The 15122-nt window shown below is 37.4% G+C and overlaps 1 protein-coding gene across 1 annotated transcript in view; it reads left to right on the plus strand.

Annotated features, from left to right (window-relative positions):
* The window catches only part of USP14 (ubiquitin specific peptidase 14 (tRNA-guanine transglycosylase)), a 61623-nt gene that overhangs the window by 43852 nt on the left and 2649 nt on the right, over positions 1-15122 (plus strand). Inside the window, exons 9-15 of the mRNA XM_011957775.1 lie at positions 1535-1665; positions 2468-2548; positions 2901-2986; positions 4083-4197; positions 8060-8125; positions 8273-8365; positions 9467-9595. Coding sequence (XP_011813165.1) covers positions 1535-1665; positions 2468-2548; positions 2901-2986; positions 4083-4197; positions 8060-8125; positions 8273-8365; positions 9467-9595 — 701 coding nt within the window. The remainder of the gene's footprint in view (positions 1-1534; positions 1666-2467; positions 2549-2900; positions 2987-4082; positions 4198-8059; positions 8126-8272; positions 8366-9466; positions 9596-15122) is intronic.

The raw sequence follows: 15122 nt of genomic DNA on the forward strand, positions 1-15122 counted from the left end.
CGAGACACTGTCTCAAAAAACAAACTTTTTTTTTAGAATTTGGGAGTTTCACACAGTACTCTAGAATACAGTCTTTATTCAGATTTTGCCAGCTGTCCCAGTATTGTCCATTAAAAAAAGTTTTTCTTTTCCTGCTTCAGGATTCAATTTAAGATCCCACATTGCATTTAGTTGTTATGTCTTACTAGTCTCTTTTAATCTACATTTCTTCTTGACCTTTTTCTTTCAAACTAATGAAATACTTTTGAGATGCTCTGTTGATGGTATATACTAGATCTTAAATCATCTGGTTTTTTTTGAGTAGTATATAAAGTATTATTAAAATGTAGGCTTTTATTTAAAAAAAAATTAGCTTTTATTTAAAAAAAAAATTAGTGATGCCTAAATTTCAGCCTTCCCTCCAAAAATATTTTTTAAACATTGTGTTCAGTTTTGTTATTCAGTAACATTTTTTTGAGCCCCTGCTTTGTGCTAAGATGCTATGGTATTTGGTGGGTTCAGTCTGTATGATAATGATAGGTGACATTTCACATCTTGGGTATTAATAAAACATACAAGTTGAAGTAAGCTAGAGGAAGAGTTTTGCTGTACATGAAGCAGAGCAAGGTATGATCACTAGGAAGTCAGCAGAGGAGAAATGGTTCGAACTCCAAGAGAACAGACTAGTCCATAACTGTGAGATTCATGCTGCTGAGAGGGATTAAGTGGAAAGAAGGTTTTCTGAAGAAGGTAAATTATTAGTAGTTTTGGTTCTTAGCTGTCCAGTAGAGTCAGCTGTTTAAGGACTCAGATTTAAATCTCCAGGAGTTGAGTAGATGAGAACCAACTATAGATTTAAAGGGAGGTAAATGGGGAGAGGTGACCTGCTATCCTGATCTTGGCAGAGTAGCAGAACGATTACATTATGCCTGTTTGGTCCCTACACAGAGGTTATGTGTTCTTTGTACTGAATTAAAACACCCTGCTTTGTTTGGGAAGACAAAGGCTGGCAAGAAGAAAGAGAGAGGCAGGGCTCAGAAGTTGTTTACAGCTAGTAATTGCTTTGTAAGGTCTTCTGGTGAGTTCTTTAAGATTTAAAAATGATTTCTTTTTTTCTTATTGAGAGTCCAACAATTGTCAGAGTAGATACACTTAAAAATATTTAAGCGGCTGGGTGTGGTGGCTCACATCTGTAATCCCAGGCTGAGGTGGGCAGATCACAAGGTCAGGAGTTTCAGACCAGCCTGGCCAACATGGTGAAATCCTGTCTCTACTAAAAAAAATGCAAAAATTAGCCAGGCATGGTGGCGTGCTCCTGTAATCCCAGCCACTCGGGAGGCTGAGGCAGGAGAATTGCGTGAACCCAGAAGGTAGAGGTTGCAGTGAGCCGAGATCGTGCCACTGCACTCCAGCCTGGGGAATAGAGCTAGACTCCATCTCAAAAAAAAAAAAAAATTTAAGTAGGTTTTTGTTTGTATTAATTAAAATTAATTTATAGTCGCATGTATTAAGTATGTGACTGTTTTATTAAGGCAATGTTTGCTTTGTCTTTAAGCCCTTAGAGATTTGTTTGATTCCATGGATAAAACTTCTTCCAGTATTCCACCTATTATTCTACTGCAGTTTTTGCACATGGCTTTCCCACAGTTTGCCGAGAAGGGTGAACAAGGACAGTATCTTCAACAGGTAATTAGGGCAAGGTATTTTTCATTCTGTAAATGTAAAACTTAGGTTTCCTACATTTACCATACTTATTGGAACATAGTTCGAAATATAAACATCAGTCTTCTCTAGTCCATGCCACAGCTGTCTCTTGCCTGGAACTTCACAGTAGTCTTAACTGATCATCTGGCTTCTGCCTTTGCCCCTTTGCAGTTTCTCTACACAGCCCACAGTGTCCTTTTTAAAATGAAGATAGGATTATGTTGGAACCTTGTTCAGTACTCCCTAGTGATTTCTACCGCAGTCCTAAATCCTCTAGCCCCCTGGCGTTTTCTGTGTTCATCACTACCGCTCTGCCAGTTGCTTGCCTGTCTCCAGCTGCACAGGCTTCCTTAAACCCTTCAAGTGCCCTCTTCCTGCAGGGCCTTTGCTCTTGTTCCTTTGGCTGTCAGACAAGTGCAAGACCAGCTCCCTCACCTCCTTCAGATCTCATGGCTCCAAGACCAAAGCCTCCGGCTTTGAAATAGCATACTTCCCTTCCCCTGAATCACTTACTGTTTCCATCCTGCTTTTTTTTCGCTTTTTATATTTTCACTGCTATTATGCTGAGTATCTAGTACAGTGTTTAGCACAAATTGGAGCTCAGCAGATGTCTGTTGAATGAATAAGCTATTCTAGAATTATTTTTTGGAAGATCATATCTCTTATTTGGCTTAATATTTTTAAAGAAGGAAACCACTTTCTTGCCTAGGAGACAGCGATTATTTTGGAAGAATTTTGTAGATCATTCACTGCCAGGATTACTTCGTCTTTTTTTACATTACAGGATGCTAATGAATGTTGGATACAAATGATGCGAGTATTGCAACAGAAATTGGAAGCCATAGAGGATGATTCTGTTAAAGAGGTAATTGAAATATATTTGTGATTATAGACTTTCATTATATCTTGATTCTTTTTTTATTTTTTTCCCCTCAAAGGCTTAAAATAAGTTCATCGTAATGGGTAGATGTGTATTTAAATACTTTAAATACTCAATCTGTAGTCAGAATTTGGAAGCTTGCATACGACATTTACATTTAATGTATTATTTATTAAACTTAATTCATTGGTGATTTTTGGTAGTGTTTTTTGAAGGATTTTACATTAAGGGACTACATTTTAAAAACTTAAATATGTGTTACTAAACTGGATTGTGTGGAAGAAAATATACATTAATATTTATATAAAGTTGGAGTTTTTATTTTAATTTTTTGCAGACAGACTCTTCATCTGCATCGGCAGCGACACCTTCTAAAAAGAAAAGTTTAATCGATCAGTTCTTCGGTGTTGAGTTTGAAACTACGTATCCTTATGAGCCAAGATTTGTGTAGACTATCTACCTTATTAGAATTGATATACATAGCATCATTGGCTGATTGATTGGTGGTGGGTGGAAGAAAGATTCTTCAGAGGTTTTTTTTTTTGTTTTTTTTGTTTGTTCGTTTTTGAGACAGAGTTTCGCTCTTGTTGCCCAGGCTGGAGTACTATGGTGCGATCTTGGCTCACTGCAACCTCTGCCTCCCAGGTTCAAACAATTCTGCCTCAGCCTCCCAAGTAGCTGGGATTACAGGCGCATGCCACCACGTCCAGTTAATTTTTTGTATTTTTAGTAGAGAGGGGGTTTCACCCTCTTGGCCAGGCTAGTATGGAACTCCTGACTTCAGGTAATCTACCCGCCTTGGCCTCCAGGTGTGAGCCACCGCGCCCAGCCCAGAGATTTTTATGCCTAAAAAAATAAAATAATGGAAATTAGGAATTTGGAAAAGTATACCTATTGGAATGACCTTGAAGGATAATAGGATTATTCATTATGTTTTGATTAATATAATTATTTTAAATTTATTTCTTGAAGGATATTTATTATTTTTTCCTGAGAACATCTTTAGCAGAGTCTACCTCATTTTCATTCACCTTATAAAGAATTAATTTCTTATATGTCAAGGTGACTGTTAATAATAACTTTTAAAATAAAGAATTTTTTAATTGTACAAAATGGTGTGTATCAACTATATACATGAGATTGAACAAGTTAATAAAACATGAATCAGGAAAGTACTGTTTTCTAGGTCATGGTTAGAAAATCTTAGAAAAAAATTATGTTAATGTACCTTTGGGCTTCTAAGACCGTTACAAGATCACACTAAATACCAGTTTATAGTTTAGAGTTTATTGCAGTTTATCTTTTAATACACATTTATTACTCGTTGTTTATAGAATTGTTGGTAGCCAAATGAACATTCTTAAGTATGTTGAAATGAATCTTTATTGGGAGACTAAAATGTTTTAAATGCCAATGAATGATACTATTAATTTTAATGGAATTAGGATAATGTATTATATTCAAGAGTATATAACAAATTGAATACCCGTTGGCATATTCCTTATCTTAGTTTACAAAGCATGAAATGTACAGAATCTGAAGAAGAAGAAGTCACCAAAGGAAAGGAAAATCAACTTCAGCTTAGCTGTTTTATCAATCAGGAAGTCAAGTATCTTTTTACAGGACTTAAATTGGTAAGGACAATCACAGTCCATCCTTGTTGTTTGTGAATTCCACGTTCGCAAGTAAGCCAAAGTCATTATTCGCTGGGCTTTAATGGTCATTTGTAGACATGTGCAGAGCAACATGCATTTTGAGTTGCCCGATACACACAGTCTCAGGTGAGGTCAAACAAGTACTTGGCCTTCTTGTTTCAGCTTGGTAAACAAATATCATTTTAGCAGGAATGTTAGCACTGTTTTTTTTTTTTTTTTTAATTTCTGCTTTTTATTGGTTATTTCACTGTTTAAGATGACCCGCCAAGCATAGGACTGAGTGCTGTCTAGTGTTTCTAAGTGTGGGAATGCTGTGATGTGCCTCACTGAGAAAATACACATGTTAGAGAAGCTTCAGTTGGGCCTGAGTTGTGCTGTTGGCTCTGAGTTCAATGTTATTTAATCAACACAGTATGTGAAATAAAGTGTCTTTAAACAGAAACACACATAAAACAAGGTTATGTATTGATTGGTTGATGAAAATCTTGTGATCAAAGGTTGGCGGGAATCTAATCCTGTATTTCCCCTAGGAGCAGTGGTTCAGTATTCACTGATTCAGTGCTTGTGGTGACTTTGTAGAACATAATTACTGTCACTACCAAAATCAGCTGTGTAGTCAGAAATCAAACAAACTTCAACTAGTGTTTCATTTCATAGACAAAAGCATTGTTAACATGGTTGCATATCCTAACAAATATTGGGACATCTCACTTTTTAATCACTGGATGTTCCTGCTTCACACTGAAGAAGCACCTAGTGCTTTGTGCTGTACCTTGCTTTATTTTGAAGCACTCAAGAAATGTTTGTTGAATAATATACATGTTTGTTAAGATTTAGTTTTTCCTTAGAGTTAGTTGTTTTCATGGGCCCTATAACTTAGTTGAACTATTAACTTTAAGGAAAATTACTTAATCTAAGCTTCTGTTTTCTTACATGAAAATGAGAGTAACTATAGGGTTGTTTGTGGGTTTGTGCTCTTAACCATTAAGGGTGATCATACAATGTATTGTCTAAACTAGGACACTTTGGTGGAGAGTGAATGAGGGTATGTTAGTAATCATGCAGTATAAACTGGGATTTTTTTGTGCAAATCAGGGCATGTAGTTGTTCTGCCATTGCACTATCTTGCAGTTGAGGCCCTGGAATTTAAATAACCTAATTGGCTTTTGGCAGAGCCAGAACTAGAACTTGCTGCTTTCGTTATTCAGTTAGTGCTGCTTTTCCAGTGCCATACTAAAGAATGCAGACTCACATAAAATGTTGGCTTCCACTCTGCTGATAAGCCCATGGATAAAACATACGGTTTTGCTTGCTGACTTACTAATTTGGTATGCTTTGGGGATATGTATATCTCTTGAAGGATCTCCCCATTTGAAGTGCTGTCTTTTAATAGTTTTCAAATTGCAGTTCATGTGATTCTACTTTCAAAATCTCTGATAATTAGGATTATTTTATTTTATTTCTTTTTTTCTTTTTCTTTTTTTTTTTTTTTTTTTGAGACAGAGTGTCTCTCTGTCACCCAGGCTGGAGTACAGTGGTGCAGTCTCGCTCATTGCAACCTCTGACTCCCAGGTTCAAGCGATTCTCCTGCTTCAGCCTCCCAAGTAGCTGGGACTACAGGTGTGTGCCACCACGCCTGGCTGATTTTTGGTATTTTTAGTAGAGACAGGGTTTCACCATGTTAGGCTGGATGGTCTCAATCTCATGACCTCATGATCCGCCTCGGCCTCCCAAAGTGCTGGGATTACAGGCGTGACCCACTGCCCAGCCAGGATTGTTTATTTTAATTTAAGTTAGCTTCTTCCTAAAAACAGTTATATGAAAAATAAATCATGAATAAAAGAGCCGTTGCAACATCTAGATATTTGAAGAAGGGCCTGGAGGGCAGAATTTTTAAAAATTTTGGTTGATCCTCTTTTCTGTCTCCTCTAACCAGAAGTCTTGAAGGAAGAAAAGTCAGTGAAAAATGATGAGGCATTGGAATAGGTCCACTGTGCAGAGGCCAAGTTTGGGCAGAGGGGTTGGGTTGATAAACACTGAAGCGGGACCTGGATGATGTTGATAAACAAGATGATTTGTTGTCTGGGGGCTGTCATCTACAGTTTGGGGTAAAGTTGGCAGGCGAAGGGTTGGTAAATGGACATAAGAAGAAGAGAGAGTGAGTCATGTTCTGTCTTATGATACTGAGGGGAGAGTTTTGAGGCAGTGTAGATAAGAACATGGTGACTGTTAAGAGAAATTCATTTAAAAACACAAAACTACTTAACCCCCAGGAGTCAAACCATGTAAGGCATCATGTGCAAGTTTCAGGATTTACCGGCAAATGAAGTCTCAGTGTTCATCGGAGAGTGTGAAGTGGAGTGCTTTGGGAGGGACTCTCCAGGATGGTATTTTCTTCACAATTTTGTAAAAGTATAGGAAAACCGAACATACCCAGAAGATCTAGATGATAGTGGATTGGTGATAATATTAAGATTTCACCAGATATACTTTCTTGAAAAACATATATTCCTAAAATGTATATATTTCCTTTATAACTTTTAAGATGTTTTATCTTTTGTTCTGATAATTCTTGAGTAATTTGGCTTCGTTTCTCTACTGCTTTGCTGCTGAATAAACTTAAAAAGCTACTCCACAGTGATCCCTTTTGTAATATGATTAGTAATTTAAAAAAAATCAGATGTTAAAAAATTATTATACAAGTGTAACACGCTTAAACATTACCAGTAGGTTATTTTAATTCTAATTTCTTTTTTCTTTATTTTCTTAAAGCAGAGCACATAAATAGTGCTAATTTTTTCTATAACATTAGAAATAGTAGTGACTGTTAAACGTAGAGTATATGCCAAATATTTTACCAGGTTTTCCACATGTGCTGACTGTAGTTCTAACAATAGCACTATAACATAGATTACCACTACCACCTTTTCCAAATGATGCCCAGAGGGATAAATACCGTTTCCATTGTTACACAGGCTGTAAGAAGTGGAAAGGTGATCATGCTGGTTAAGGTATGTGCAGTAGGGCCGGGCGCGGTGGCTCAAGCCTGTAATCCCAGCACTTTGGGAGGCCGAGACGGGTGGATCACGAGGTCAGGAGATCGAGACCATCCTGGCTAACACGGTGAAACCCCGTCTCTACTAAAAAATACAAAAAACTAGTGGGGCGAGGTGGCGGGCGCCTGTAGTCCCAGCTACTCCGGAGGCTGAGGCAGGAGAATGGCGTAAACCCGGGAGGCAGAGCTTGCAGTGAGCTGAGATCCGGCCACTGCACTCCAGCCCGGGCGACAGAGCAAGACTCCATCTCAAAAAAAAAAAAAAAAAAAAAAAGATATGTGCAGTAGCTAAAGGCTTTCCCACATCTGTTAGGTTAACAGAGGGTTTCTGTTTTATGACTTTTTTCAAATTTAACAATAATTGATCGGTGCTTATTAGCTTTTATGCATAAAATGTAAAGAACAAGAGTTTCCTGGGTTCTCTTCATTTTCCTCTAGGGTGAATATTCTGATAATAAACAGGAATGACAGAGCTTTATTATATAAAATACAATATAAAATTCTCTGAATCTAAGCATCATTTGGGGCATAACTAAAAAACATCAAACAGTATTTACACTCGGAGGAGTCCACAACAGCGTAAATTATTTGATGCCTTGTAAGAATTGAACAGTATCTGGAAGTCTTCCCATATTGTCATCATATTGTGTCTCAGTGGTATAAACCCACTGATATACTGTATATTGCCTATTAAGTAGTGCTAGTTTTTAAAAGGCTTAGTGTTGTGATTCTATATTGCGGAAATTTTTTAAACTAATGTTTGGTCTTCTGTTACGTTCTTGTTAGCGACTTCAGGAAGAAATCACCAAACAGTCTCCAACATTGCAAAGAAATGCCTTGTATATCAAATCTGTAAGTTATGCATTCCTTTCAAAGCCAAATTCCACTTCATTGAAATATTTCCAGTTAATTAATTTTATCCAGTCTTAATTTTTACCACCGAAGAATTAAAACTTGTATTTTGATGTAATGGGATTTCTTTCCATTTTCTCTCCTTAGTCCAAGATCAGCCGGCTACCTGCTTACTTGACCATTCAGATGGTTCGATTTTTTTATAAAGAGAAGGAATCTGTGAATGCCAAAGTTCTTAAGGTTAGTATTTACTTTGTGTAAGAAATGTAATTCTTTGAAGGTAACTGCTAACTTACAATTGCTTTCATTATTCCTTTAGGAATAGTTAGGCTTTCTTTGAAATATTTAGGGGAGATATTAATATTAGACAGGTGATTCTTAACTAAGAACGTATATTAGAATGATTTATTTATTTTTATTTTTAATTGTACACACGCCTGGCTTCTCCCTCACCCCCAAACATCTGGGTCAGTCTTTGGTGGGGCCTAGGATATTATATTTTTCAAAAGATTCACATATAATTCTGATGACTCTCATGCACTACGCAGAAATAGTGCCCTAGACCACATCCTCAGCTTCAGGGATACTGATTCAGTAGCTTGGAGAAGGGTGTGAGGTAGGGAGTGATAACACTCTGCACTATATTCTAGGTGGTTCCTTTCTTTCAGGTGAAAGGAGAAAGTTAAATCATTGGTGCCCAAAGAGTACTTAATTGTAATCCCTTGATTTAGGATCCAGCCTCAGAATCCAACTGTTTTTGTTGAGTTGTAGTTCTGCTACATCTCCATAGAGTCCCAGGAGGGGCCTATCATTTTAGCCTTTTGAGCTTAAATTCTTAGTATATTTTCCAATATACTTAGCATTGTATGAGAAGGTTAAATGTAGTTTAAGGATCTAGTGTTGTATACTTTAAATATATACTACTATAAGCTATTGAACTATATCACTATTATTTCTATGTAAAGTTGTATTTCAAACTAAAAAAAAAAAAAATAAGTTTATTCCAGTTTGGGAGATCCGTTATTGTCACAGCAGCTTGTCTAATATTTCTGAGATGATTCTTCTTTCAGGTAAATTTTGGTACTTCCTCTGTGGTTAGTTTTGTGGGTTAGAGTATTTAATGGAAAAACATGTTTTGAAAATTTCTCACCTTAAAAAAGTTAGAACCAGATCATTCTTGAAAATAGGCATTCTTAAGAGGTTTTCAACTGCAGATTTCCAAGTGATTTTCACAGATTTTTATTTTCAACTGTATTTGAATTATGAAAGCATTACTTCAGATGTATGATACGTTAAGTATCTTTATAAATGTGTTTACACATGTTTTTTGTTTGTATATAGGATGTTAAATTTCCTCTTATGTTGGATATGTATGAACTGTGTACACCAGAACTTCAGGAGAAAATGGTGTCTTTTCGATCCAAATTCAAGGATCTAGAAGATAAAAAAGTGAATCAGCAGCCAAATACAGTAGGTTCTTACTGCTGACTTTCTAATCTTAGTATCTTAATCTCCCATCAGTGCTCAGCAATTACTCTCTTTTTTTCCTGCTTCTTTTTTCTTCAGAACTATACTTTGTATAGTATTAATAAAAATGGATGAATCTGTATTACAATTAGCAGGTATACACATCCTCCATATATCCGTGCAGGTCTTTAAAGTTTTGCGTGTGTTTTGTTTAAGTTTCCTTTTTTTTTTTTGAGACAGTGTCTCCCTTTGTCACCCAGGTTCACTGCAGTCTCAACCTCCCAGGCTGAAATGATCTTCCCACCTCACCCTCCCAAGTAGCTGGGACCAAGGCATGCACCACCATGCCCAGCTAATTTTTTGTAATTTTGATAGAGACAGGGTTTTGCCATGTTGCTCAGGCTGGTCTTGAACTCCTGAGCTCAGGCGATCTGCCCGCCTAGGCCTCCCAGAGTGGCCTTTAGGTGTATTTTAGCATGAGAAACAGGAACTCTACTTAGAGTAAATGAGTCCTTTGTGTTAGAATAAGCTTAATATTTTCTTTCCCCCCATAATCTGTAGCTCATATTCCTTTTATACTTACCTCCTCAAAGTACTTCACATAAAACCTTACCTAGTGTTGACCTTGATACAATCAAAATACAGTACATTTCCATCACCACAAAGATCTTGCGTAATTGCCACAGGGCCACTTTTCTTCTGCCCTACCCTTAATTCCTGACAACTACCAACCCGTGCATTTCTATAATTTTGTCGTTTCAAGAAAGTTGGCCAGGCATGGTGGCTAGTGCTAGTAATCCCAGAACTTTGGGAATCTGAGGCAGGAGGATCACTTTAGGCCAGGAGTTCGAGACTGTCCTGGGCAACATAGTGAAACCCTGTCTCTACAAAATATGAAAATTAAAAGAAATCAGCTGGATGTGGTGGCATACACAGGTAGTCCTAGCTACTTGGGAGGCTGAGATGAGAGGATTGCTTTAGGCCAAGAGTTAAATGCTGTAATGAACCATGATTGTGCCACAGTACTCCAACCTGCATAACAAAGCAAGACCCTGTTTCTAAAAAAAAAGCACAAACGAAATAAAAACTCTTCCACTCTTTAATATAACCTTTCTCACTCAGCATAATTCTCTGGAGATTCTTCCAGGGTGTTATGCATGTCATTCGCTCCTTTCATTTCATTGCTGATCAGTATTCCCTGGTTTGAGTTTACCACAATTGGCTTCACCATTCACCTGTTGAAGAACACCTGGATTGTTTCTAGTTTTTGTCTGTGATGAATAAACCTGCTGTAAACATTTGTGTACAGGTTTTAATGTAAACATAAGTTCCATTTCTTTGGAATGAATGCCTAGGAATGCAGTTGTTAGATTGCATGGTAGTTGCATGTTTAGTTTTTCAAGAAACTGCCAAATATTTTCTAGAGTGGCTGTACCATTTCACATTTCCACCAGCAAGGTGTGACTGATTCACTTTCTCTGCGTTCTCACCAGCATTTGGTGTTGTCACTGTTTTTCATTTCAGCCATTGGATAGGTTTATAGTGATACTGTGTTTTCCTTTGCACTTCCCTAGTGGCTGACGAAGTTGAGCATGTCTTCTTGTGTGTATTTGCTATCTGTATATCCTCTTTTGTGAAATGCTTCTTTCTGTCTTTTCCCTATTTTCTAATTGGACTGGTTGTTTTTTTACCCTTGAATATTGAGAGTTCTCCATATTCTAGACCTTTGTTGGATATGTGGTTTGTAAATATTTTCTCCTAGTCTGTAGCTTATGTTTTCATCCTCTTAACAGAGGGTCTTTTGCAGAGGAAAGGTTTTTAAAATTTTTATGAAATCCAGTTTATTTTTTTTATTTGGTTGCCTGTGCTATTGGTGTCATATCTAAGAAAGCATTGCCGGGCTCAGCGTGGTGGCTGTCACCTGTAATCCCAGCACTTTGAGAGGCCGAGGCAGGCAGATCACTTGAGGTCAGGGGTTTGAGACCAGTCTTGCAAACATGGTGAAACCCTGTTTCTACTAAAAATACAAAAAATTAGCTGGGTGTGGTGGTGCGGACCTATAATCCCAGCTACTTGGGAGGCTGAGGCAGGAGAATCGCTTGAACCTGGGAGGCAGAGGTTGTGAGCTGAGATCACGCCACTGCACTCCAATCTGGGCAACAAAGCGAGACTCCATCTCAAAAAAAAAAAAAAAAAACATTGCCTAGTCCAAGGCCTCAGACATTTATATGTATGTTTTTTTCTCAGAGTTCTGTGGTTTTAGTTCTTCCATTTAGGTCTTTGATCCATTGAGGGTTAACTTTTTTTTTTTTTTTTTTTTGAGACGGAGTCTGGCTCTGTCTCCCAGGCTGGAGTGCAGTGGCCGGATCTCAGCTCACTGCAAGCTCCGCCTCCCGGGTTCACACCATTCTCCTGCCTCAGCCTCCGGAGTAGCTGGGACTACAGGCGCCCGCCACCTCGCCCGGCTAGTTTTTTTTTGTATTTTTAGTAGAGACGGGGTTTCACCGTGTTAGCCAGGATGGTCTCGATCTCCTGACCTTGTGATCCGCCCGTCTCGGCCTCCCAAAGTGCTGGGATTACAGGCTTGAGCCACCGCGCCCGGCCAAGGGTTAACTTTTTATAAAGTGTGAGGTGTTGGGTTCAGATTCATTCTTTCGCATGTGAATATCTGGTTGTCTCAGCACCATTTTTTAAGAAGACTGTTCTTTGCCTATCAGATGGTCTTGGAACCTTTGTAGAGATTAATTTGACCATCTGTATGTATGATTGTATTTCTAGACTATTAATTTTATTCCATTGGTCTATATGTCTGTTCTAATGCTCATACCAGACTGTCTTGATTACTGTAGTTTTCTAATAAGGCTTGAAATTGTGAAGTATCAACCTTCACTTTTGTTCTTCTTTTTGAAAGTTATTTCAGCTATTCTGAGTCCCTTGCATTTCCATGTATATTTTAGGATCAGCTTATCCATTTCTTCAAAAAAGATTGACTGGGATTACATTGAATCTGTGGATCAATTAAAAAGTATTACCATCTTAATAGTATTAAGATGAATCTCAGCACTTTGGGAGGCCAAGGTGGGCAGATTGCTTGAGCCCAGGAGTTTGAGACCAGCCTGGCAACGTGGCGGAACAAAAATCTGTCTCTACAAAAAATACAAAAATTAGCCAGGCTTGGTGGCGTGTGCCTGTAGTCCCAGCTGTTCAGAAGGCTAAGGTGGGAGGATCACTTGAGCATGGGAAACAGAGGTCGTAGTGAGCCAAAATGGCGCCACTGCACTCTAGTCTGGGTGATCGAGTAAGACTGTCTCAAAAAATAAAAAGTATTAAGTCTTACAATCCGTAAACTTCATGTCTTTCTATTCATTTAGGTCTTTAATTTTTTTCATAATGTTTTTTAGTTTTCAGTGTACAAGCCTTGGACTTTTTTGGTTAATTTTATTCCTAAATAGTTTATTCTTTTTGATGCTTTTGTAAATGGCATTGCTTTCTTAATTTCATTGTCTAGAGTGGCTAGTAAAGCTAGCATATAGAAATAAAATGAATTTTTGTATATGGATCTTAAATCCTTGACTTTACTGAATTTGTTAGCTGTTTTTATCCATTAGTGTTTTGAAGAGATTATGTAGAATTGGTGTTAATTTTCTTTTAAACATTTGATAGAATTGGTGATCATTTGATAGAATTGGTGGAACAATCTATGCTTAGAGATTTTACTTTCAGGAGCTTTTATTTGTTTATTTTATTTTTATTTTTATTTTTTCTATTGCCTAAACATAGGCAAGCACATTTTCAGGAGTTTTTACATTTCAAATTTAATTTCCTTCATAGATACAGGGCTATTCAAATGATCTATTTCATATTGTATTTATTTCTGTAATTTGTTTTCCCAGAATTGATCCATTTCATAAGCTTATCAAATTTGCATGTATAGTTGTTTCTAGTATTTATTTATTACCCTTTTGATGTCTGTGGGGTGTTTAGTGAGATCCATCCTGTTTCATTGCTGATATTTGTAATTTGTGTTTGTCCCCCTTGCTTGAGGATTATTAATTTTATTGATCTCGTCAAAGAATTGGCTTTGTTTCATGGATTTTTCTCTATTTTCTGTTTTTAATTGTATTGATTTCTACTCTTATTTCCTTTATTCTGCTTGCCTTGTGATATAAATTTCCCTTTCAGCAGTGGTTTCACTATATCCTATGAATTTTGATGTATAGTACTTTCATTTTCATTCTGTTCCTTGTATTTTTAAAAATTTCTCTTGAGACTTGCTCTTTGACCATGGATTATGTAGAAGGGCCTAAGTAATTTTCTTGTTATGTTTCTGTTGATTCTAGTTTGATGCCATTGTGGAGAGAGGGCACACTTACTTGATTTAAATTCTATCACATTTATTTATTTATTTGAGACTGAGTCTTGCTCAGTCGCCCAGGCTGGAGTGCATAGGTACGATCTCGGCTCACTGCAACCTCTGCCTCCTGGGTTCAAGCAATTCTCGTGCCTCAGCCTCCCGAGTAGCTGAGATTACAGGCGACTGCCACCATGCCTGGCTAATTTTTGTATTTTTATTCGACACAGGGTTTCATCATATTGGCCAGGCTGGTCTTGAGCTCCTGACCTCAAGTGATCCACCCGCCTCGGCGTGAGCCACTGTACCTGGCCTAAATTATATTAAATTTAAATGTGATTTAGGTATAGACTATTTACATTTAGTGCAATTGTTGACATGTTAGGGTTTAATTCTGCTTTTTTGATGTTTTTTTTTTGTGTGTGTGTGTCTTCTTGTGGGTTACTTGAACTGTGTTTTAGTATCCTGTGTTACAATATTTTTAAATGTGCTTCTTTGTATAGTTTTTTCAATGGTTGCTGTAGGTGTTTTCATTCTCTATATAAAAAAGATGTGATAAACCTAGTTGCCATTTTTTGTTGTGGAATCCTTTGACTTCTTGCCATCACAGCTACCTGTAAGCTGCTGGCATTGTCTTCATTACCATTATAGTTTTAAAGAACTTTGTGCTGTATACCTAGATAAATTTTTCTCATGTTCCATGCTAAAATGACTTGAAGCAGTGAGTTCCTACTAAGAGTCCTTGTCTAATTTAAATCATGCCTCTTTAATATAGGTAAGGCTTTGCTGAAAAATATTTCAGTTTATTTGTGCTGGCGTGGCAAGTGGACAGGGCTCAGGTGGTTTAATACAAACTGCAGGAATTTAACTTCTCTTGCTACAGAGGTAGTTTTCCCCCCCACCGCTGTGGTTTGATAGGATTTGGTAACATTAAGAAATTGGGTTTTCCTTTTCTGCCCTAGAGCACTGTTGAACTGTACTGCTGTATTCACTGGTATGCTCTCACTTTAGTGGTTTAAAATTGGTCATCATGTTCAGGGTGTCTGCTACTGTACTGTAACAAGATTTTATATTGTTAAAGTGTAGGACTGCTGGGTTTACAGTTTTAACTGTAGTTATATCGTTTCAGTAATTTGAAAGGTAGACTATTTTGTCTCTGTGCTTTGCACTGTAGACAGT

This window comes from Colobus angolensis, unplaced genomic scaffold (genome assembly GCF_000951035.1).
Source record: "Colobus angolensis palliatus isolate OR3802 unplaced genomic scaffold, Cang.pa_1.0 Scaffold45, whole genome shotgun sequence".
Taxonomy (NCBI): domain Eukaryota; kingdom Metazoa; phylum Chordata; class Mammalia; order Primates; family Cercopithecidae; genus Colobus; species Colobus angolensis.